This window comes from Podarcis tiliguerta, assembly GCF_965153285.1.
Source record: "Podarcis tiliguerta genome assembly, chromosome: 8".
In the NCBI taxonomy this organism is placed as follows: Eukaryota; Metazoa; Chordata; class Lepidosauria; order Squamata; family Lacertidae; genus Podarcis; species Podarcis tiliguerta.
The window spans coordinates 3,884,816-3,907,940 of record NC_139541.1 but is presented as its reverse complement, the minus strand read 5'-3'; the positions used below and the strand labels follow the sequence as shown (position 1 = coordinate 3,907,940).

The 23,125-nt window shown below is 46.3% G+C and overlaps 1 protein-coding gene across 1 annotated transcript; it reads left to right on the top strand.

The window, feature by feature from the left end:
* Positions 1-833: 833 nt before the first annotated feature.
* STAMBP (STAM binding protein) lies at positions 834-21,036 on the top strand. Its single transcript, XM_083454138.1, has 10 exons — positions 834-960; positions 3,479-3,692; positions 9,651-9,726; positions 10,128-10,223; positions 10,902-11,226; positions 12,907-13,031; positions 15,221-15,358; positions 16,668-16,780; positions 18,988-19,087; positions 20,036-21,036. The coding sequence occupies exons 2-10, from the start codon at positions 3,490-3,492 to the stop codon at positions 20,090-20,092; spliced, it is 1,233 nt and encodes a 410-aa protein (XP_083310264.1). The 5' UTR covers positions 834-960; positions 3,479-3,489; the 3' UTR covers positions 20,093-21,036.
* Positions 21,037-23,125: the final 2,089 nt, after the last annotated feature.

Here is a 23,125-nt window from a genome sequence, read left to right as displayed (position 1 = left end):
GTTTTCCAAAAGTCAGGTAGTTATTTATTTCCTTGACATCTGATGGGAGGGCGTTCCACAGGGCTCCACATATTCACAACAGCATTAGGAGGTGGGTATGTAAACTCTATAATATCAAATACAGTATGAATAAAGTAAACAATAACAACAAATACATCAAAACAATGGATACAATTCAGTAAAATCATAATTCATAGTAATTAGAAATATTGGAAAGAGCTGCTGCGCACCAGACCTGTGCCAAGTGACACTGTTGCTGTGGGAAGGAAATTCTTCACTCAGTGCAGCAGGCAGCCTATTCCCAGACGGTATGATCTGTCATAGTTTGTCCCACTACAAGCAAGACACATTCCTGCTAAAGGGCAGCAATCATTTTTAAATTTGCACCTACACATGTACATGAGCACATTCGCATTTCATGCAAAACTCTGTTCTTGTGCCCTTTTAAGGTAATGTGCATATACGTGTGTGTGTGTGTGCGTGCGAGTTTGGGGGTGGGGAGGCGATGTGGAACTGGACCCCCTTGTCCTAATAAAAGTGTTGCCCAACTGATGCTTTCGAACGAAGCTTCCCAGCCGGGGAGCAGGACATCTCCAGTCTCTGCAAGCGGGGGGGGGGGGCTGTTGCCCAACCGCAGCGACCCTTAAAAACTTGCAATCCCCCGAGCGACAAAACCACCCTCTTTCTATGAGCCGCTTTCACCTCCGCCCGGGCTTGGGTGCACGTGGGGAAGGGGAAGCGAGTTTCTCCAACGAGAACCCGGAAGCCGCCTATCGACACTCAGCAGCTACCCTTCACCTAAATATATCTCTGTTGAAATATCTCTGTGGCAGGAGGGCCGGGCTAGAGAAGCCGGAAGTGGCCTCCCGGAAGTGGCTCATGTTCCGTATCGGCCTCCGTCCGTCGCTCGCAGGTCTGCGCAGCCCAGCCAGGAGAGGCGGCCCGCGGGCCCAAGCCCAGGTGAGTCCGGGGCCTGGAAGGCGGCCTAGGAGCTCCGCGAGCCGCGGCTCCTGCTTTGCTGCCGCCCTTCGAGCCTGCCGCCCCCAACTGCAGAGCTCTTGGCCGCTTCCCTCGCCGTCCGGGGGGCGGGAGGCATCGGCGCAGCAGCCCGCCTCTCGGACCGGCTCACCGAGGCGCCGGGCTCAGCTGCCGGGGAGGGAGGGAGGACTGTTGCTGCTGCTTATTTGCCTACTAAATTTGCCATAGCTGTCAACGTTTTCCCTTTTTTAAGGGAAATTCCCTTATTCCAAATAGGGTTCCTCGCAAGAAAAGGGAAAAGTTGACAGCTATGAAATTTGTGTACCGCCATTCACTCGGAGACCCCAAGGCAGTTCACAACATCAAAATGCAAAATGCATAATAAAACCCTCCAGGAGTGGACGCCCACCCAGCGGTGGCAGCCGATGGTTAGGGTGACGGGAGCAGTAAGAGGACAAAGCGAGCCTTGCAGTCAGATCAGACCAAGGAACCGCCTAGTCCAGCACCTTTTTCTCACGGTCCTTCAGTGCCCATCAGACGTTGCTGGACCCAGAGGTGGATTTAGAGGAGCTCAAGTTGTTCAGTAGCACTGGGTGTGGAGCCTCGAGGGCACCTGCAGCAGATGCCACAACAGCAATGTAGAATGAAAGGCGAGAGGTGGGGGTGTGCGCAGAATTTTGGCACCACACAAATTCTGCTGTGTGGACCATCACCCCTGTTCGTTGGCCATGCAGGCTGCAGGGAGTTGCACCTGGAGGGCATCATGTTGACTAGCCTTGCTCCAAGCTGTTGTCCTCATTTCAGCGCTGCCACTCCAAGGAGCAACATCAGCACACCTTCTGCTCGCTGTTTGAGCAGAAATGATTTTTCTCCAGCTCTGCAGATATCATGACAATAATCATTCGTTGTCTGCTCTCTCTATAAGGATCTTATAAGATCCCAGCAGTGAGAGAGCCAGAGTGGTGTAGTGATGAGAGAGTTGGACCAGGCCAGGTTCAAATCCGCACTTGGCTTTGAAGCTCCTTGGCCAGTCACTCTCTCACAAGCTCACCACGGAGCAGCCTGCTGGATCAGGCCAATGGCCCATCTAGTCCTGCATCCTCTTTTCAAAGTGCCCAACTAGATGCCTGCCAGGAACATGCAAGCGGGACATGAGCGCAACAGGACCTCTCTCGTCCTTTGGTTTCCAACAACTGTGAGGGAAGAGCATCATGGCTAGTAGTCATTGGTCACTACCTTCTCCATGAATTTGTCCGATTCTGTTTTAAATCCATCCAAGTTCGTGGCCATCACTATCTCCTGTTGCAGCGAATGCCATAGGTTAACTTAACTGTAGCCCAACATCATGTTCTAGATTGTGGTAGGAGATCCGTGTGTGATTTCCTGGCATTGGAACAAGGGGCAGCGAGTAGTTGCCCAAGGCTTGCCTGTTGCCTTGCTAGCAGTGGTAGGGCTTGAATGCCATATCTAGTTTTCTTTCTAATTCCCACCACCAATTTAAATAACCCCTGTACTCAACCTGATGTTCTCTGGATGTTTGGCATGTAACTCACTTTAAGCCTGTGCTGCTGTATGATTCTGGGCTTGATGGAAGCATAGCTTTGCTGGTTGGGACTGATGGGACTTGTAGTCCAAAATATCCCAGATTGGGAAAGGCTGATCTGGGTGCCTTCAGTTGGAGGATCAGTCTGGACTTCAGTGCAAAAAGACTTCAGAAAGACGATTGTGTAATCTCTGTAGCAGAGGCACCAAAAGTTGTGTGTGTAGCATGCTCATCTAGTGAATGAGAGGTACAGCACAAGTTGAGTGTCACAGTTTAGTATAAAAAGCCCACATGCACACATTACCTGAGGCAAAGCTATTTGGGAAGGTTGCTTATTATCAGCAGCTGAAAAAGGGAGGCTGTTTGGAAGTCACAGCTCCTATTCTAGCATTAAAAAAATCTGATGAAGGGTAGCATCATCATCAAGCTGACTACAGTACCAGGTGGAACTATACTTAAAGGCTGCCTTTCTATCCAAGGCAGTGAACAAAAAGTATATTATTATAATAAAACATCAAAAGTACAAAAAAACCCAATATATTAAAATATAATTTAGCCCGTATAAAAGCCATTTCCTGAGCTGCAGCAATATGATGAGAGGGGGGGATTTCTAGTAGCGAAAGAGAGGTTTCCTACTAAATTTAATTTAGCAATTCCTTATAATTTGGTCTCTTAAACAACTTGTAGTATCCAGTTCCTGCTTCTGAAGACACAACTGGTAGTGGAAATGATTGTTTGATATGCTTTTTATAATTAATACCTGAGACACTGTGACCTTAAGGCTTATTGGATTGTAGTTATAAGATGTGTTTTCACCAGCATTCTTCACTTACACAAATATTAGAGCTTAAGTTTATATGAGAGTCCATGTCCCCGTGTATCTTCCAGAGATTTCAGTTAAAGGGTTTATCTGGATACAAATGATTTCAGTGCCGGTCATATCAATTCTCTCTACAGACTGACCCCCTATGCCTGACCACGCAGATGTCAGCCTGCCCCCAGAGGACCGGGTCAGGGGTCTTATCCAAATGGGCAGTAGTGTGGAGGTGAATGAAGATGTCCCACCTCGGAGGTACTATCGTTCTGGAGTTGAGATCATCCGGATGGCAACTATCTATTCTGAAGAAGGCAACATTGAACGTGCCTTTATATTGTACAACAAGTACATCACGTAAGAAATTTGCATTGATCAGTAATAACAGAAGTACCATTGTATTGTAAACCAGCTGGGCCAGATGGAGCTTATACGAGATTCTTGCCCAGTTACTTATTGTGACTCAGGTGTGCCAGTACTGGCTTCTTCCCTCACCTAAGTTTTTAATCAGCAAGAAGAAGATGACTTTGTCTCATCCCAAACCTGAGCCTAAGGGTTTATCTAAGCAACCTGTCAAATCAACCCTCAACTGCATTTTAATCTTTGTGGGAAGTTCTGTAAATCTTGATTCAAAGACAAGGCAAGGGTCCAGCCTGCATGTAATGGATGTGCATTCAGTAGAAGGGCTGTAGCTCATAGGTAGAACATCTGCTTTGCATGCAGAAGGTCCCAGGTTCAACCCCTGGTTTCTCCAGGTATTATTATTATTAATCAAATTTATATACCACCCTATACCCAGAGGTAGTGGTGGGAATGTTGCCTGTCTGAAAGCCTGGATAGATGCCACCAGTCAGTGTTGACAGTACTGAGCTAGCTGGATCAACAGGCTGGCCTATGGGTTGTATCAAATGTTAGTCCAACTTGACCAATTGAAAATGAAATACATGACTAACTTAGGTTCATTCATTTCAGTGGTCTACTCTGAGTAGGCCCACGTCCCCTTTACCAGCTTTGTCTGGTTCTCCAGCTGCAACCATTCCTGGACAAGAATTGCCTGACCAATGTAGTCCATACATTTGTAACCTCAAGACTAGATCACTGTAATCCACTCTACTGGAGCTGTCCTTGGATCTGGTTTGAAAGCTCCAGCTGGTGCAGAATGCAGTGGCCAGACTGCTGGTGGGGGCAGTGGACCAAAAACATGGGACACCTTTGTTAAACATTCTGCTCTGGTTGCCCATCTGCTACTGAGCCAGTTCAAGGTCCTTGTATTCATTTACAAAGCCCTGGACAATTTAGGTCCTGGGTACCTCAGGGATCGCCTGAACTCTTATATCCCAGCCCAACCTTTATATTACTGAGATCATGTGCAGAAGCGTCATTGGTCATTCCCCAAGTTGGTGGTGCTCATTTGGCATCAGCAAGAAACCATGCCTTTAGTGTCATCAGCACAGTCCTGTGGAACACTCTGCCAGTAGAGATTAAGCAGGCACCTTCTGTGCCAATTTTTAAGTGCCTGTTGAAAACCTTGCTGTTCTGCCTGGCCTATGCAGGCAATTAAGAATACAGCCTTCCACAATCACTAATTGGTGTCTGTTTTTAACCCTTTAATATAGTTTTATTGTACAGTTTTATATCTCAGGGATGTCCAACTCCCAATAGACTGCGATCTACTGACAGTATTAAAAAACTGGCAGTGATCTACCCAAAGTTGTTGAACTTTTTTTAGGAAGCCAAAGTTGTGGAGCTTTTTTAGGACAGGCAAAGTAGTAAGCCAAAGTTTGTTTTTTGCTTTTTTTGCTTCTTTGTAAGGAGATCGCTTAGGGGCCGGATATCTAACAGGAACACCCTCATCTACTGGTAGATTGCGATCTACCTTTTTTGGACATGCCTGTTATATTTTATTGCTGTATACCACTTTAATGCAGTTTCTTTTATTACATAGCAATATAGAAATATTTTTATAAACAAAATAAAATATGGTACAAGCGCAGTAGGGATGGGGAAGATAAATGAGCATGTCACTGGTGTAATGTCCTGGGCATGAAAAGCGCTGTGTTTTGCTCATCACTCCCAATAGTCATTAATACAACAGCTGCCGGGGGGGGGGGGGACACTGTGTGAATGCTGTAAAAATTACTTCTGGGGGTGGGCAGAGGGACCTTATTGATTCCATTATATGAGGATGAAAAGTCAAATGAGTTTCTTTTAACCCAGAAAAGTAGTTTTTGTAATTATCAACAAGCGGGCTCAAGGGAGGTCTCTGGGCTGTAGCACTGACTGCCAAACTAACAAAAACTGTAACTTGCCTGGATTGTTGAGTGCAAAAGGATTTGCTAGGTTTGTGTATTTAATTTATTAATTTATATCCCTCCTTTCTCCCAAACTGGGATTCAAGGCAGCTTGCAACATTTGAAAACAACATTATAAAATACCAGTGTTATAGAAACAAACAAGTTGAAAACAGTAATTAAAATACTCCCACTGAAAGAACTGAGATTACAGGGAACCAGGCAGAGGGCCTTCTCAGTAGTTGCTTCCGCCCTGTGAAACACCCTCCTGTCAGATGTCAAGGAAATAAGCAACCATCTGACTTTTAGAAGACATCTGAAGGCAGCCTTGCTCAGGGAAGTTTTTAAGGTTTGATGTCGTATTGTGTTTTAATTTGTTGGGAGCTGCCCTGAATGGCTAGGGGCAAAGTATCACCACCACCACCATCAGAGCACATTTAGAACCGGCAATTAAAGTGCAATTTGCCCTGACTATAATGGTCTGCACCTTAAGTTTTTAAAGGCCTGTCTGAACAGGAAGGTCTTAGCCTGCTGGTGGAAGGATAGCAAAGAGGGAACCAATCTAATCTCTCCTGGGAGGGAATTCCACAAATTGGAAGCAGCCACAGGAAAGGCTGTCTCTTGGGTCACCACCAACCGTCCTCCTTAAGTTGATGGGACCGAGAGAAGGTGCTCACCCAAGAATCTTAGGGAGATGCAATATTTCAGATAGCCTGGGCAAGCCATATAAGGCCTTATAGGCCATAACCAACACTTTGAATTGTGCTCAGAAACGGACTGTTAGCCAATGAAGTTAGCTTTCTGTAACTGGCCTCAAACAGCAGTCTGCCTGGCCGCATATATTGACATGCAGCTTCAGTTCCTCATTCAGTTCAGCTTATTTCTTACTAGGCCGAGAGAATCCTCTTCCATTCCTCCCCTGGGAAAGAGGACCTTCATTTTCACTTGTTGGCATTCACTGGTTATTGAGCCATGAGGTTCACATTTTCCCTTCAGTGTTTGAATGAAAAGCTGATAGCTGGCTCAGAGTTGCAGTTTAAGGTTACCCAATCAAAGGCCTGTTGTGTTTTTTTATTGTTAAGATGCCACATATATCAGTCTTAACAATCTTCTAAGTTTGCTTTGAGGGACGCGGGTGGCGCTGTGGTCTAAACCACTGACCCTAGGGCTTGCCAATCGGAAGGTCGGCGGTTCAAATCTCCATGACGGTGTGAACTACCATTGTTCAGACCCAGCTCTTGCCCACCTCACAGTTTGAAAGAACGTCAAAATACAAGTAGATAAATAGGTACTACTCCAGTGGGAAGGTAAATGGCGTTTCTGTGCACTGCTTTGGTTCACGCCGGCTCCCTTGGCCAGTAAAGCGAGATGAGCGTCGCAACCCCAGAGTCGTCTGCAACTGGACGTAACGGTCAGGGGTACCTTTACCTTTTAAGTTTTCTTTGAGAGATTTGGGAGTCAAAGCTGGGGGCAGGGTGGGGGAGTGGGAATCTTCCTACTCCTAGGAGACAATATCAAATTTCTAGTGAGCTGTGCTGTTGGGGTTTTTCCAGTAACATTGAAAGTCGCTTTACTGTTCAACCAGTTTTTTTAGCAGTGCCTCAAAATCCTCCCTAAGGATTTGGATTCCAGAAGAGCAGCGTTCCTTGTAGCCAAGAAGGGATATTGGCACTCTTCATAGGCGGTGATGTCATGCATATCGCAGGAACCTCCCATGCAGTTACTCGCTTTCACAACCTTTACATTCATTCAGTTCCCAAGCAAAATGCCTTTTCTTTCCTGTCTTGGATGTGATTGGCTGCCTTCCTTCAGAGTCCAGTGTATTGCATTGAGCTCCTCCGCCCTCCCCCCCCCTTTAGTTCTGTGGGCTGGTTTGTGGCCTCTGTGTGTTTACTCAGAAGTAAGTCCCACCAAGTTTGTTAGGGCTTACTTCTGAGTAAGTGTTCATAGTGTTGCAGCTTTAGGGTTTCAGGTGCTGTTGAAGTCCTTTAACATGCTGAAAATCCGCTTCACAGTTCGTTTCAAAACTTCTCCAAGCGTATGTTAAATTCTTGGTAGTTCCAAAAATGGAAGTGGGGGTCTGGTATGGTCAGCCTTCTCTCTTTTCCAATGGCTGTTGCTGCCACCATTACCCAGGCATCTTCTATGCACAATTTTCCTGCTCCAGCCCCATTACATTCAGTACATTTTTTCCTGATTAGCATCACCTTCAGCCTTGCTTAACCTTCCATGCTTCCTCTTTTATGGGCATTTCTGGGAAGAGAAACTGGCCAAGGGACCTGCTAAGTGTAAAACTTGGTGGATCCCTTCCAGCTCTGCTCCCTCTTGGCAGCCACCTAAGCCTCCTTTAACTAAACAAATCCTCCAACTGTGATTCTGCCATTGCAGTAACAAATGCAGCAACAACGAGGAAACTCTGTGTGGATTACAGTACAAATGGTGTTTCTGTTTTGTCAGGCCTTGTGCAGGACCGTCCTTACTGTGAGGGAACTCGTCTTGGAGGACTAAGCATAGCTTAGCCTAAATTATCCATTTTTGGAGGGTTGCTCAACCTGATCCCACCAGGGATGCTCAGACTTTTGAATGAAGTTGGCACAGCCATTGCGAAGCGCTTCATAGGTGCAGAGCAAATTTGCTCAGATTATGGGAGGTTGTAATGGGGAGGTACTGAGAAGCAAATGTGCTTCCCAAAGGGGCAGAGTGGTGAGTTCATCTCAGTGGTGTAGCGTGGGGGGTGCAGGGGGGGCGGCCGCACCAGGCGCAACATCTGGGGGGCGCGCACTCGCACTTGCAGCTCTCTGCCCCTACCTGGCTCACTCACTCTCTCTCACTGCAGTGCTGGCTGTGTGAATCCGATCCGAGCCGCTGGGTCGCCGCCCACTGTGGAGGGGAGGGTGCCAGGCGTGCGGTGCGGAGAGAGAGCGAGGGACTATCTGGGGGAGGGACAGTGCAGCGGGGGGGGGGGGGCGCAAATTACTTGCCTTGCCCCGCGTCGCCGCCCACTGTGGAGGGGAGGGTGCCAGGCGTGCGGTGCGGTGCAGAGAGAGAGAGCGAGGGACTATCTGGGGGAGGGACAGTGCAGCGGGGGGGGGGGCGCAAATTACTTGCCTTGCTCCGGGTGGTGACAACTCACGCTATGCCACTGGTTCATCTTGCCTTTCCAGAAGGCAAATGCAGTAGCGAGACAATAAAACTGAGGTCGACCTAGAAACATGTTTGTTTACTGTGTTTTCTTTAGGATTTGGAGGGGTTGGATAAAGTTGTTTGGAGACTGAGCTCCTGGTTGGCCAATCCTGGCCTAAATCAGCATCTGAATGAAAGTACATTTAAGTTGCTAAAATAGGACCCTTAAGACTGCATTTGAAAACGGAGGCTGAACCATTTCCATTTATGCAAACCTGTGCCTGAAGTAGGCTTGAGTTTTGCTTTGATGCTACTTGGCAGGCCAGCTTTTCCTTTGAACAAATAATTCCCATGGTCTTTGCTTGTGTGGAGGAACAGAATATCCAGATTTGCAAATTATAGTCTGCTCCAGTACCTGACTGTGGGGACCATTTCCATTAGAAGAAGGAAGTGGCAGAAAGCTCAGCTTTTGCCCAGGGACTGTTTTGTATGCAGAGAGTCAAATTTATCTTGGGGAGCAAGTTTGCCATTTAAGTAGAGCTATATGAGCAACACAGATGCAATTTCCTACAGAGATTACGATCCTGTGACCCAAAGCTCTAGGTGTGATATTCTGAGTCTGTTTGAGATGCAGTTTCCTGTGGAGTGCCTATGTTAGAAAAGGGATGTCTTTAGTTTGTGGTGGAGAGCAGGATTGTGTCCTGGAATTTTGCTGTAAAAAATGTAAACTGAAATTCTGATCCCAGAGTCCCCAGGTGATCAGGGTACGTAGGCCTGATCTTAGCCACACAGGATTATTGTATTGGACCTGGAAATGCTGTAACAACCCAAGTGTGACCAGGGTTCTCCTTCCTAAATCTCAGCTGCCTGTTTTCACTTTCTTTGTCCTCTCTATTCCAAGGCTCTTCATAGAGAAACTTCCGAAGCATCGTGATTACAAAACTGCTATCATTCCTGAGAAGAGAGACACAGTAAAAGTAAGTGGCCACACTGGCCGTAATGGGGAAACTTTGTTTTAAGATTTTCCTCTTGAGAAAAGCTGCTGTAGCTCCCAGATACTGGCAATGAGGAAGAAGCTGTTAGTCTATCACAAGCATATATAGAACCTATTTTGCAATGAGGTATGTTGCAAAATGCAGGCACCCGAGAGAGAAAGAAGCGTGTCACCCTTCCTTGTAAGTTTCTGTCCTGACTCCCTCTCCCTGCTGTGCTCTTGCACAGCTCCAATTTATTTCAGTGGTGCTTGCCTAGGCAAACATCCTGGCCCACTGTTCCAGGCCCCTTTAATAATGGTTCTTATTGTCACACTGCTACTGATCGCAGCTTCTGTTTGAGTTCTAAAGAACTTGATTTTCATGCTTCCTTTCTCTCCACCCAGAAACTAAAAGAAGTTGCATTTCCTAGAGCTGAAGAGCTGAAAAAGGAGCTTTTAGAAAGATACAACAAAGAATATGCAGAGTACAATGTACAAAAAGTGAGTAACAGGAGGAGAAATGCATGAGCTCCAAATTGTGCCTCTGAAGACCACAGCTTGCAGGGAATGGTGGCTGTTTGGAGTCTGTTTGTGTTTGGTCCTGGTCAAACAAGGAAGCTGACATGCTATCCCAGCACTGTACCCCAGCTACCCTTGGTCTCTCTCCCTATTCCAGCAACCGGTATTCAGAAAAAAATAAATTAACTCTTCCATCTTCATCCAGAGTGGCTATGGAGGTTCTGCTCTGGTGTCTTGGGGTCAATAAAGGACTGGGTGGGGAAGAACAAATTTGAAGTTAACATAAATGAGGTAGTCTTGCTTATAGCCTGTTGCGAATGGGAGTAACACTCCCCGTTAAATCTCAGATTATAGTCTGAGCGTTCTCCTGAATCCAGCCTTGAGCCTGGATGCTCAAGTGATGGCCACAGCGAGGAATGCCTTTGCCCAGTTTAGGTTGGTACACACCAACCTGTGCCCAGAAGATACTGGTTTAGCCCTGGTGACACATGCCTTAATTAGATCTGGATTATAGCGATGTTCTTTCCATGGGGTGGCCTTTGAAGAATTGTCCATGAACAGCTGGATTTCTTTTTAAATCTGCTTTTGCCTGTGAGACCCATGGGCTGCCTGTGTTGCACCTTTTCTCACCTGGCCCCTTGTCTGATGTTCCTGATGCAGAAGAAGCAGGAGGAAGAGTTTGCCCGCAGCCTGGCTCTGCAGCAGCAGCTGGAGGAGGAGAGGCAGAGGGTGGCCAGGATGAAGCAGCAGCAGGCCGAGCAGGAGCAGTTCAATGCATTCGAGGAAATGATCCGGCGCCAGGAGCTGGAGAAGGAGCGCCTGAAAATCGTGCAGCAGTTTGGGAAGCCAACCCCCAACACCTCGGATGGCCCCTTGGTGCCTGGCGTGCTCAAGCCCTTGAGCCCCAGTGGAGGAGGAGTGCTGCCCAAACCCCCCACTGTGGACAGGTCTCTGAAACCTGGAGCTTTGGGGAGCCCAGAAAACAGTTAGTATGCCTTGACCCACCTTGTTTGCCTATTGGGTGACAGATCTCCTTCCCTTCCACATCAAAGCATGAACAAACCCCTCACCGACAACGTGAGAGTATTCTAAAACTAAATAACTCCACTTTTGTAACACTTAAAACCCTGCTTGTGCCGATCCAGATCTCTGTATTGTGGAGTGTTGACAAGATGACCCTTTGGGTTCCTTCCAACTCTACAATTCTGATTCTAGGATCTGGTATGTTCTCTGCAGAAGAGACAGATCCCTCTGCTACTGTTTTGCCATCTGAAGCTGAGCCGCCTCACAAGCCCGTTTTATTTCCTGCCCTGCCCTCATGCTCTTGAGTGGCCATAGGCGTGCATGCACGTGGGGCTGTGGGAGCCAAGCCCCCCCCCCCCCATTTTCACTGAGGGGGCCGCCCCCTCTATTCCGCAGCCAGATGGGCTCTGTTGGGCCCTCCCACAGCTGTGACTAGGCCCCATCGGGCCTTTGAGGGGGCGCAACGGCCAATGTCAGGCCTCCTCCCACTGTTGGATGGAACTCAGCGTGCCTGAGTGGCCAGTTGCAGGGGCAGGATGTGACAAGACGGCCGTTCTCAAAGGACCCAACAAGTTTGTGGGCTTCAGTGGTTGATTGGAGAAACCTGGGTTCTAACTTAATCCTTGAATATTCGCCCACCTTTCATCCTCCCGCCCCCCCCCCCAATTTTCCTCCATCTGCTCACTGAAAATATTATCAGTTCTTTCAGAAGGCAGTCCTGAAATACAGTCATACCTCGGGTTGAGGATTTTTGGGTTGCGCTCTGCGGCGACCTGGAAGTAACGGAGCGTGTTACTTCCGGATTTCGCCGCTTGCGCATATGTGCAGACGCTCAAATTTACGTCACGCACATGCGCAGAAGCGGCGAAACACGACCCATGCATGTGCAGACGCGTCTTACGTTTACTTCAGGATGCGAACAGCGCTCCGGAACGGATCCCATTCATATCCAGAGGTACTACTGTACAGAGAATCCTGCAGCATTGAGACATTTTTGCAGTGGAGCGACGGTCATGAGTTCTGTTAGTAGGTCCCTCCCTGTGGAATGTAAGGGGTGACACACATACAGTGGTACCTCGGGTTAAGTACTTAATTTGTTCTGGAGGTCTGTTCTTAACCTGAAACTGTTCTTAACCTGAGGTACCACTTTAGCTAATGGGGCCTCCCGCTGCTGTAGTGCGATTTCTGTTCTCATCCTGAAGCAAAGTTCTTAACCCGAGGTACTATTTCTGGGTTAGTGGAGTCTGTAACCTGAAGCGTCTGTAACCCGAGGTACCACTGTACTGGAAAGGGCTTTTGGACTTTATGCAGGACACCAGAGCTTTTCATTTCCACTTAACAGCAACAACTTTGGGCTACCTCTTAATTCTGGTTGAAATAACCACTGGCCCTTTTTTAAAGTGCTGGTCTCAAAACAATCTTCCTGTGGCCTATTCTTCCAAACAACAGGTCATGTAGTAAATCTGAGTCTGGACCATTCAGTTCAGATTGCAGGCATTGACTCATACGTTGGAATGCTTCCCTTCCTCCCTCACATACACACTCATAGTGAACTAGCAGTTCAGGGTAAAAGCTTAGGCTAGAACCAGGCCTGATATATGCCTGTGACACTGCACATCAAAATCTTCTCTTCTCTCTGCAGATACCACTATGGAAGGACTTCGCCATGTGACTGTCCCCAGAGAGCTCTGTCATAAATTCCTCCTGTTGGCAGATGCAAACACTGCAAGGGGTGTAGAGACATGTGGAATCCTTTGTGGGAGGCTGGTAAGGTGACTTCTGGGATAATTACGTCAATATTTGGTAGTCCCCGGTTTCAGGACTCTCAAGTTGCTGATTGATTACTTGGAAATATTTGTGTTTATTAATATTAACTTGCTTTACATCACTTAAAGAACATGGGTGCATATATCAAAACTGTTGCACATGTGTAAAACTGGTTGCCTGATGAGAAGTCATGGAACGTTCATGAACACTCTTTCTTGCAAAAACTCACCCTGATGAGATACAAGTTGCAAAAAGTCAGCTTTGTTGAGGGGCGTCTTTTGGAGGAGACCTTGTATAAGAGTTAGAGACAAGAGAGGGTGTGTGCTGTCAGCAGGAGTGGTGGAGAAGCAGCAAGACTGAGTGGGCAGCAGGGCTAAGAGGTAATAGACGGAGCCCAGAGGCCATGGACAGACAGATGGTGGTGATGTCAAAATATCTCACCAGTGCAGGAGCCTACAAACCACCCTAGGCTGATGCTGTTCTGGATATTGGATAGTACAGCTTGTTGTTTGAAACCTTTGAAGGTTATGGTGGCTTCAATGTGTTTTGATAAAATGATAAATGAATCATTTTTTTAATAAAAAAAATTATATGCTGCAACCTTTGTAATACATTAGGACCACTTTTTAAATTTTTTTAAAAATGAAGTTCTTAAATATATTTGCAACATCCAACATTTGAGGGTTTTTTTCAGCTTAGCTTTTATATTTTTACACTGTAGCCAGAAAGCCAATTTTACCCATTTTTCTTTGCCTCCAGCCTCCCTTAAACTTCTCTAGGTGGGAGATTTGTTCATCTAGGCAGCTTTTGCCCTTCGGATTCTTAAAGTGGAACACAGGTGGTTTTTTTAAAGTAATTCTGTAAAATTAAACAACAACAAGGCAGCGGAGGGATGTAAAATCAAGAGCCAGCAGCAAAACAGACCTTTTAATCTATCTAAAAATGTTTCAATGTTCTCTGGTTATGGTATGACATGTTGCTGTCTTTTTATACTGGATATTTCTAAATTTTATTTTTTCTCTTTGATTTATCTGCTCTGCTTCATTGGAGGCTTTTAAACAGAGGTTGGGTGTCCATCTGTCAGTGATTTTTTTGCCGGGATCCCTGCATTGCAAGGGTTTGGATCGGATGGCCCTTGTAGTCACTTCCAATTCCATGATTCTATGATTACATTGTTTAATGACATTTATCATGGGTTGCTCGTGTTACGGGAACGCCGTGTATAAATGCTGGTGTCGATCAGGTAGCCACATCTCAGTCAGTTTCCTCAGCCCCAGCAGGGCCCAGAAGTGGTGCCTGCCTCGAGCCACCCTTCAAACACACTTTTGCATCAGCAGCTCCATCCAGGTGCTGCACAGTGCCCCGAACAGAACATGGGAAGTTAATGTGGTGTCCCAGGGGTGGTGGATGTGTCTGAGAGCTGCCATTTTAATTTACCATGGAACACCACTATATCTTGGAAGCATGGTGGGGAATTTGAATGGGTGCTCCTCCAGAGTAGTCTGCTGCCCTACTGGGGCATTGGCAGGTGACACGGAGGTAGGAGAGGGGCTTACATGTGGGCACTGTGCCACGGGCTCCCTCCTACCTAGAACCCCTCATAAGAGAAATGGAATAAAAATATGGGTGATAGAGGAGGCAGGGAATTGGGGGGAAATCCTTACACAGCAAGAGGAGCTTGGCATTTTTATGGGAAGGGGAGGTACAGCCTAGTTCAGGCATCCCCAAACTCGGCCCTCCAGATGTCTTGGGACTACAATTCCCATCATCCCTGACCACTGGTCCTGTTAGCTGAGGATGATGGGATTTGTAGTCCCAAAAAACATTTGGAGGGCCGAGTTTGGGGGTGCCTGGCCTAGTTCATAGAACTGTGGAATTGTAAGGAACCCCCAAGGGTCATCTAATTCTGCCCATTGCAGTGCAGGTGAGGCTGGTGGGATTGGCAAGAGGGCATTGAAAAATCACACCAGAAAGTGAGCAGTAATTGGAGGAGGAGGAGGGAAAGCTGAAATTCACTAAAACATCCAAACTGTCCAGGTCTCTAACGTCTCTGAAGCTGGGAGTGTGGTGTTGGGTCATTCCATTCACAGGCCGTTATGTTTATGTCACTGGGGCTGTGTGGTGCTTAAATGGAAGCACTGTTGGCTGTTGCTAATTCCTCTTCCTTGCCCTTCTTTTTTCCCTTCCAGATGAAGAACGAATTCACCATAACCCATGTCATCATCCCCAAGCAGCACGGGGGCCCTGACTATTGCAACACCGAGAATGAGGAGGAGCTCTTCCTGATTCAGGATCAGTACAGCCTTATCACTCTGGGATGGATCCATGTAAGCCTTTGCTCAAGGCCTCCCAGGTGCAAAAGCCTGTTTGTGGGTGTACTTGTTATGGGCTGAGTCTTTGCCAGGTTCTTGTGCTTTCCCCGCAAAGCGATGGGCTGCTGCCTGCTGTAGAGCAGAAGACAAATTCAGAGATTTGTGGAAGGTCCCAAAGCAACCTGCTGCTGGGGGGTGCAAAACCCTGGTGTGCTCCTCTTGTGCAGTCGAACTTCTCAGTGAATTGTGACTACTTGCATGCCTGTGTATGGTGGGGAGGGGGGGTGGAATTACCAAGTGGATTTCCTTTGGTGCTTATCACACCCAGGGCCAGCTCTAGCATTGGGCACAGTGAGGCAGCTGCCTCAGGCAGCTAATTTTAAGTGTCATGAAAGGGCAGCAAACTGCTGTTGCTGTTGAATTGCTCTCTGTGTGGGGGGGTTTCTTGTGGGATTTTCTGCCTCCGGTTCCAAAACAACTTGGCTTGTAGTGGGGACAATTATTTGCCACCTCAGGCAGCAAAATGTCTTTGGCAGGCCCTGACCACACCCTCTCACCCCTCTGCTGAATCTGTCTGATCCCAGGGCTACCACCCTTGACTGTGCTCTTAGTCATTCATTTCAGTGGGGCTTACATAGGAAAACTTCTTTCCAGATTGAGCTCTGTGTCCTAGTCTTTGTGCAGAATGGCATTTGAATTTACTTACCGAGCACCCAAATATTTATGGTCAGAAGTGGTCAGCACTGCACCTGCTTATTCTCTGCTCAGTGGCGTAGCGTGGGGGGTGCAGGGGGGGCCGGCCGCACCGGGCGCAACATCTGGGGGGGGGCGCTCGCACTCGCAGCTCTCTGCCCCTACCTGGCTCACTCACTCTCTCTCACTGCCGTGCTGGCTGTGCGAATCCGATCCGAGCCGCCGGGTCGCCGCCCACTGTGGAGGGGGGGGGTGCCAGGTGTGCGGTGCAGTGCGGTGCGGAGAGAGAGCGAGGGACTATCTGGGGGAGGGACAGTGCAGCGGGGGGGGGGCGCAAATTACTTGCCTTGCCCCGGATTAGGGGGCGCAAATTACTTGCCTTGCCCCAGGTGCTGACAACCCACGCTACACCACTGTCTCTGCTTCCCCCAGTCTGGACTTTGATTGCTAGGGCGGGGGTGGGGTTGCTTGGGGAAGGTGACCACTCTGATAAAGAGCTATGAAAGGTCATGTTAATGTTTCCTTAGAGAAAAGGAGCCTTTCCCACCTGCCTGGTGGTTGTCAAGAATGAGCCATGCCTTTCTTGGTGCTTGATTTTAATTTCTCCTTCTTTTCCTCCATCCTTATTTAGACACATCCTACCCAAACGGCTTTCCTTTCCAGTGTAGATCTACATACGCACTGCTCCTATCAGATGATGCTGCCGGAGTCTATAGCTATTGTTTGTTCGCCAAAATACCAGGAGTAAGTGTTCAATTTATTTGTATTGCAGACTAAATAAATGTGCTACGTTCATTCCATTCTGCACCGCATTCTAACAGAGGTTTGGTGCTTAGGCCAAGAAGAGAGGGCAGATGAGGCCTAGGAGGAATGTAGAAGGAGGGGATTTAAAAATAATATTAACCAGGCCTTTTTTTCCAGCCAGAGCTCACAGGAACTCAGCCCTGGCCCCTCGGAGGTGGGAGCCATTGCTATTCTAAGAGAACAAGGGAGAAGTTCATGTGGAGCTCTGGCACCTCTTTTTCTAGAAAAATAGCTCTGATAATAACCATAAGAAATGTAGATAACCCAGGCTGCACTTCAACAGAGTTTAAAAGATTTTGGAAAATTGGGACAATTTGGGGGGGGGGGATTAAGGATGCAAGGAGGAACTAGGTTCCACTAAGGGGATTATGAACATTTAGCAGATGAATTTGCATCCTTGTGCTTCCAAAACATACGTTCCTCACCCCACCTTGGAGATTGTGTTAATAATAAGCAGTTCTAGGATTTCTTTCTAAATAATTAAATAAGACTCATTGACTGCTAGTCATAGTAACATAGCAATCAAAAGAGGCACCAGGTCTTTGAGCACCAGTTACTGGGAATCACAGATGGGGAGAACGCTGCTCTTGGGCTCCTTCTCCTGTCCATGATCACCGAGATCTGGCGTCCTAATGCATCCCACCCCGGTAGGACCTGCCCAGCCATTCCATTGGCCAGGGCCCACTCCCAGGCCAGCCCTGAACCCTTAAAAACAAGTTTTCTTATACAAACTACAAAATGAAACAATAAACCAATAGAAAATAATAAAAGAGAAACAATTTACAATTACAGTGGTACCTCGGGTTACATACGCTTCAGGTTACAGACTCTGCTAACCCAGAAATAGTACCTCGGGTTAAGAACTTTGCTTCAGGATGAGAACAGAAATCATGCTCCGGCGGTGCGGCGGCAGCAGGAGGCCCCATTAGCTAAAGTGGTGCTTAACCTGAAGAACAGTTTCAGGTTAAGAACGGACCTCCGGAACAAATTAAGTATGTAACCAGAAGTACCACTGTACACACCAATTAAAATAACCCCAACCCCATTTAAACATTAAAAACCACCCCATTCCATCCCAAAAAACAACCAGAATTTTAAGCCCCATGGATTAAAATTATCTTAAAAGCATTTTAAAACACACTAACACGGAGCAGGAAAAACAATAGCAGACCCCCCCCCCCAGCACTGCCCGAGAGTTCATTGCAGTGAATCTGCCCCCGCCCTCTAGGCCAGCTGGCAAAGTCCTTGCAGAAGGAGCAGGCCCTGCAGTCCTCACCACAGCAGATCAGTATGCTTATATGTTCAGTACGAGGGTTTGGCTGTTCTTGGATATTCTTTGATTGTCCACATAATTCAAAAGACATGATAGTGGATTGTTAATCCATCTTGTCTTAAATTCCTTCATTTATGACTATACCATCCTTCAGTATCTTCTCACCTTCCAACATTCTTCACCAGACAGAGATGAAATCTCCTTTACTGTCTTTGCCAAACCAGCACCTCCCATTGCCTAATCGTCCTGCCCATTTACTCCTCTGTGACAACCAATGCCGTTATACAGCCATTTCACCACAATTTTCTCTAAAATTCGTAGCTATCAGATAAGAATTTCCAAACTTCTTCTGGGATTTCCATCTGCAGATCTCTCTCCCCTTTTCCTGTATCTATGTGATTTGCCTCCCAGTTTTTAAGAATTAGTAGGGCTCTTCTTATGCTATGTTCTTTTCATGACTTTCTGATGACTTTTGTTGTTGTTATATGCACGTATTAGTCACTTCTTCTTTTACAAAAAGTAACTCAATAGTACAAAAATTAAAATCAGAATGGAGATAACCCTAAAAATGCATTCATACATATAAAAGGCAAGTCTAGTACATCCCATCCACTGGAAGAGACCACAGATACCTAAAATATTTTATGTATGCCGCTTATTTTAGTGTAGTTCAGTTCAGTTTAGTTCATTAAATTTATACATCACTTGATTGTTTAAAAAACAACAACCTTCAAAGCAGTTTACAAAAAATATGTAGGAAACCCAGAAGTGCTAATGATTGAGATTTAAATAAATATGTTACACAAAACTTGTCCCCCTGAAACCTGCTATCAGTTTTGAGGCTTACAAGTGATTTTATTTACAATCTTTCTAGGACTGGATTCTTTAAATTGACAGACCATGGCATGGAAGAGATCTCTTCCTGTAGGCAAAAAGGGTTCCATCCACATAGCAAAGATCCCCCACTCTTTACAGTAAGTATATCCAAAGTGCATTGGCCTGGTTCTTGCTGATTCCCCCAAATCCTGCTTGTACTTTATCCAATTTCTGTTCTGATGCCTGCTAGGGTCAGAGAATGCCTCCTCTTTCTCTCCCCACTATTTGAGATTCTTTCTCTGTGTAGTGCTGGAAACTGCCAGTGAAGCAGGATGGTGTGGATTTTTCTCCAGCACAAAAATATCAGAATTTATAGTGGGATCCTAATGTGTGTTTAGGAGTGAGTCCTATTGAATTTAAGGGGGCTTACTCAAAGGTTAGGATTGCAGCCAGGAAAAAGAAATTCCAGTGGGTGCTGGAGCTTTTGACTGCAGAAGATATTCTCAGCACAAACTCTTGCAACAAATTAGTGCTTCTGAAATGCTTTGCTGTCCCAGGGCTAGCCCTTGGTCCCTATTCAGGGAATCTGGGATGGAGCCCTGAGGCAGAGGCAGCTGGGAGCTGGGTGTGTGATGGCAACCCAGATCAGCTGGGCGGGGAGCACGTTGTTCCTAAACCTCTCACTGAAGGGGAAATCTGCTGGTGACGTTGAGGTACTTGGAATACTTTAAGACTGCCATGCACCATGTACAATTACAGTGGTACCTCTAGATGCGAATGGGATCCGTTCCAGAGCCCCGTTCGCATCTAGAAGCAAGCGTAACTAGCAACGGCATGTCTGCGCACGCACGCATCGCTTTTCGCCACTTCTGCACATGACGTCATTTTGAGTGTCTGCGCATGCATAAGCGGCGAAATCCGGAAGTAACGCGCTCCGTTACTTCTGGCTTGCCACTGAGTGCAACTCGAACACACTCATCCCAAAGCACATTCAACCGAAGGTATGACTGTAGTATCACTTTCAGCCTGTACATTGTGTTGAATTTAGCCACCCCACCTGCTCTCGACTGCTGTGGCCTTCATTTCCTTTTCCTTTTTCCTTTCAGACCTGCAGTCACGTGACTATCCTGGAGCAGGAAGTGATGGTACTGGACCTTCGATAAAGCAAATGCCTTCATGCCTTTCTCAGCCATTAACTGTCCTCTACATTAATTTATGATGACTAATAATACCCCCTCTATGCAGCAGTTCCCAAGGCTCTCCCTGTCACGCCACAAGAGTTTCACATTCTTTCTGATCTCAGTTGTTAAATTAGGGAGGAGAGAGGAACTCTTAGGAGATATCACTAAACTTAATTCAAGTAGTATTTGGCTGCTCACTGATCCTCTTCAGGCTTTACTCTGCTGAACCTTAATCCAAAAATCAAGCAAATTGATAACCTATAAAAATCTGTTTGTGATATGCTGAGCGCATAAATTCATCTGTTTCCTCTCTTTCAAGCTGCAAACATAGAATTTCCTCCAAAGCTCATAAACACCGATGGAAGCCTTTGGCGGATTCCCCAAGTGCTGTGCCAATAGCTCAACTTCTTGTGAGCGACAACAAAATGATGTTTACGTTGGAAGGAAGTGAGCGTATGCAGGAAGATTGTGTTTTTTGTTGTCAGGAATTCTTCAAAAGATAAATAAATCACAAGTTCTTCCAGGCTTCCGTTTCAGGGAGAGGGAGGAGATAGGAGTTACAGGAACAGAGAAGCCAAAGGAAGGGATTCCATACATAGCTTCTTGGTTCCATTCTTGGCACGGTTTGCCAAAGGATGGATCTGCACTTGATTTGTGCTATGAACTTTCAGTTCCAGCAAGTGCCGATATGCACTGAATCATCTAACTCAAGTTGGACAACCCCTTAAGTAATGCTTTAAGGCCTAGACCAGCAACTTAAAGGCCTAGACTGAGGGTTAGTTCGATATAGAGATTTAAAAATAGGTTTACTGTTGGAAAAATGACTCTGGTACCTCTACATCTTGTACCCTGGCCTCCTATCACATTGCAGTGAAGGGCAGGTTTAAAATATTTTAAATAATAAATAAAGACACCTATAAAAAGAACGTAAGTGTGATGACACTTCTCTCTTTCTCAAGCAGGTGTAGCCAGTGTATGTTGCAGATGTTCCACGACTCTAAACTCTCATCCACCCAGTCAGCATTTGCCAATGGCCAGGGATGATGGGAGCTGTAGTCCAGCAACACCCGAAAGGCCACAGGTTCCCCTACCCTACCCTACAGATGGTGTCTTGCCACCCCGCCTTGTCACTTGATTGGAGGTGCTTCTTCCAGTCTGTAAATTGTAAACAGATCAGTGGGTGAGAAGCATTATCTACAACTCTGTGGCATGGAATGCTTACTGGGAGCGGAGGGGAAACTGACAGCTAGCTGGGAGGGGGAATAGAATGGAGAAGATGGAAAGGGAGGAAGAGACACAAAGATAAGAAGCAAGCAGAGAAGACCCATCTCCTTGTCTGCATAGGCCATGCCCCGGTTCACATTGAAAAGCCATCTACTGTACAGTACTTCCAGGTACAGAAGTGAGTGCTGCCCTGAAGAAGAAGAAAATCAGTGGAGAATTTCAATATTTTTATGTAGTTGGCTCCAGCACCAGTGTGCCTAACCTCACCCCCAATAGCCTAAAAGATAACAGCAAAATGAAAATCTATAAAAAATAATATATTTTTATTTATTTATTTATATTTATAATATATATATAGAGAGAGAGAGAGACTGTGTCAGACCAACACGGCTACCTACCTGAATCTAGCAAAATGAAAAGTTCCTCTTTTTCCTATTCTGTGTGAACCGCACTGCAGGCACTCTCTCCCACCCTTCCTATCTGCAATATGGAGAATGAACTGGGGTTGCTTTGGAATTTGCAGCAGAAGTTGTTTTAAAGCACACTAAGTAAGAATGGAATAAAAAAGTAAGTCCCATAGTTTAGCCATGCACTATGGGAAGAAGCCGTTTATTTTATCAATATCTGCAAAGCTGACAAACGATGGCGGTGAAAGCAAGTATGTGAGAACCACCGGTAAGGGGGCTGCTAGGCTTGGGAGCTCCAGGAGACGAAGCATATTCCCGTGGCAGCTTCTTAAATCTCTTCCCCTGCAATGTGAGTGTGTGTTTGCTGTTACACTCCACTTAAGTGAGGCCTAGCTGGCCTGGCGAACACCCCACATGAATTCTGTGTGCATCTACATCAGCCTTCCTCAACTTTGCCTCCTGAGACAAAGGGCAAGATGGCGCCCTCCCATTCCACCTACAGAATCTGATCAGCAGTTGAATCTTACTTCACCTTTGGTGATGAATCAGAATTGTAGAGTTGGACCCAAAGGGTTATCTGGTTCAACTCCCTGTAGGTACACAGCTAAGGAATCCCTGACAGATGGCCTTCCAACCTCTGGTTAAAAACCTCCGTTCCATTAACCACATTGTCAGGCGGGGCAGGAGGACCAGCAGAAGACAAGTACAGTGCAAAAAAAGTAAGAAGAATTCAGAAATAAGGAATCAAATGCAGCTTTGGTTTTAAAATAGTTGCAAACCTAACATAAATTTGTACATGAAATAACTTTATGGAATCAAATGACAATTAAGAAAGAACAATGTATATCTGCCTATATCCAAAGCAAAAGAGCACAAACACAGTATACTGACAAAATATAAACAATGGGAACAGATGATGGTGATGATTGCTATTACAGTGGTACCTCGGGTTAAGAACTTAATTCGTTCTGGAGGTCCGTTCTTAATGTGAAACTGTTCTTAACCTGAGGTACCACTTTAGCTAATGGGGCCTCCCGCTGCTGCCGCGCGATTTCTGTTCTCATCCTGAAGCAAAGTTCTTAACCCGAGGTACTATTTCTGGGTTAGCGGGGTTTGTAATCAGAAACGTCCGTAACCTGAAGCATCTGTAACCCGAGGTACCACTGTATCACCATTATTTATTACCCAGCCTTCCCCGTAACATTGCAGGGTGGGTTACAACAGTTTAAAAATACAGCATTAAAACAATTTGAAAAACTTAACAATTGCAAAAAAGCACAATCACCAAAAATAACATAAAATGACAACAAAAATAACAAAAATTCATACAGTTGCTTGTATTTAGATTTCCAATCTTTCTGCATTAGAAATATTCATGGCTGTT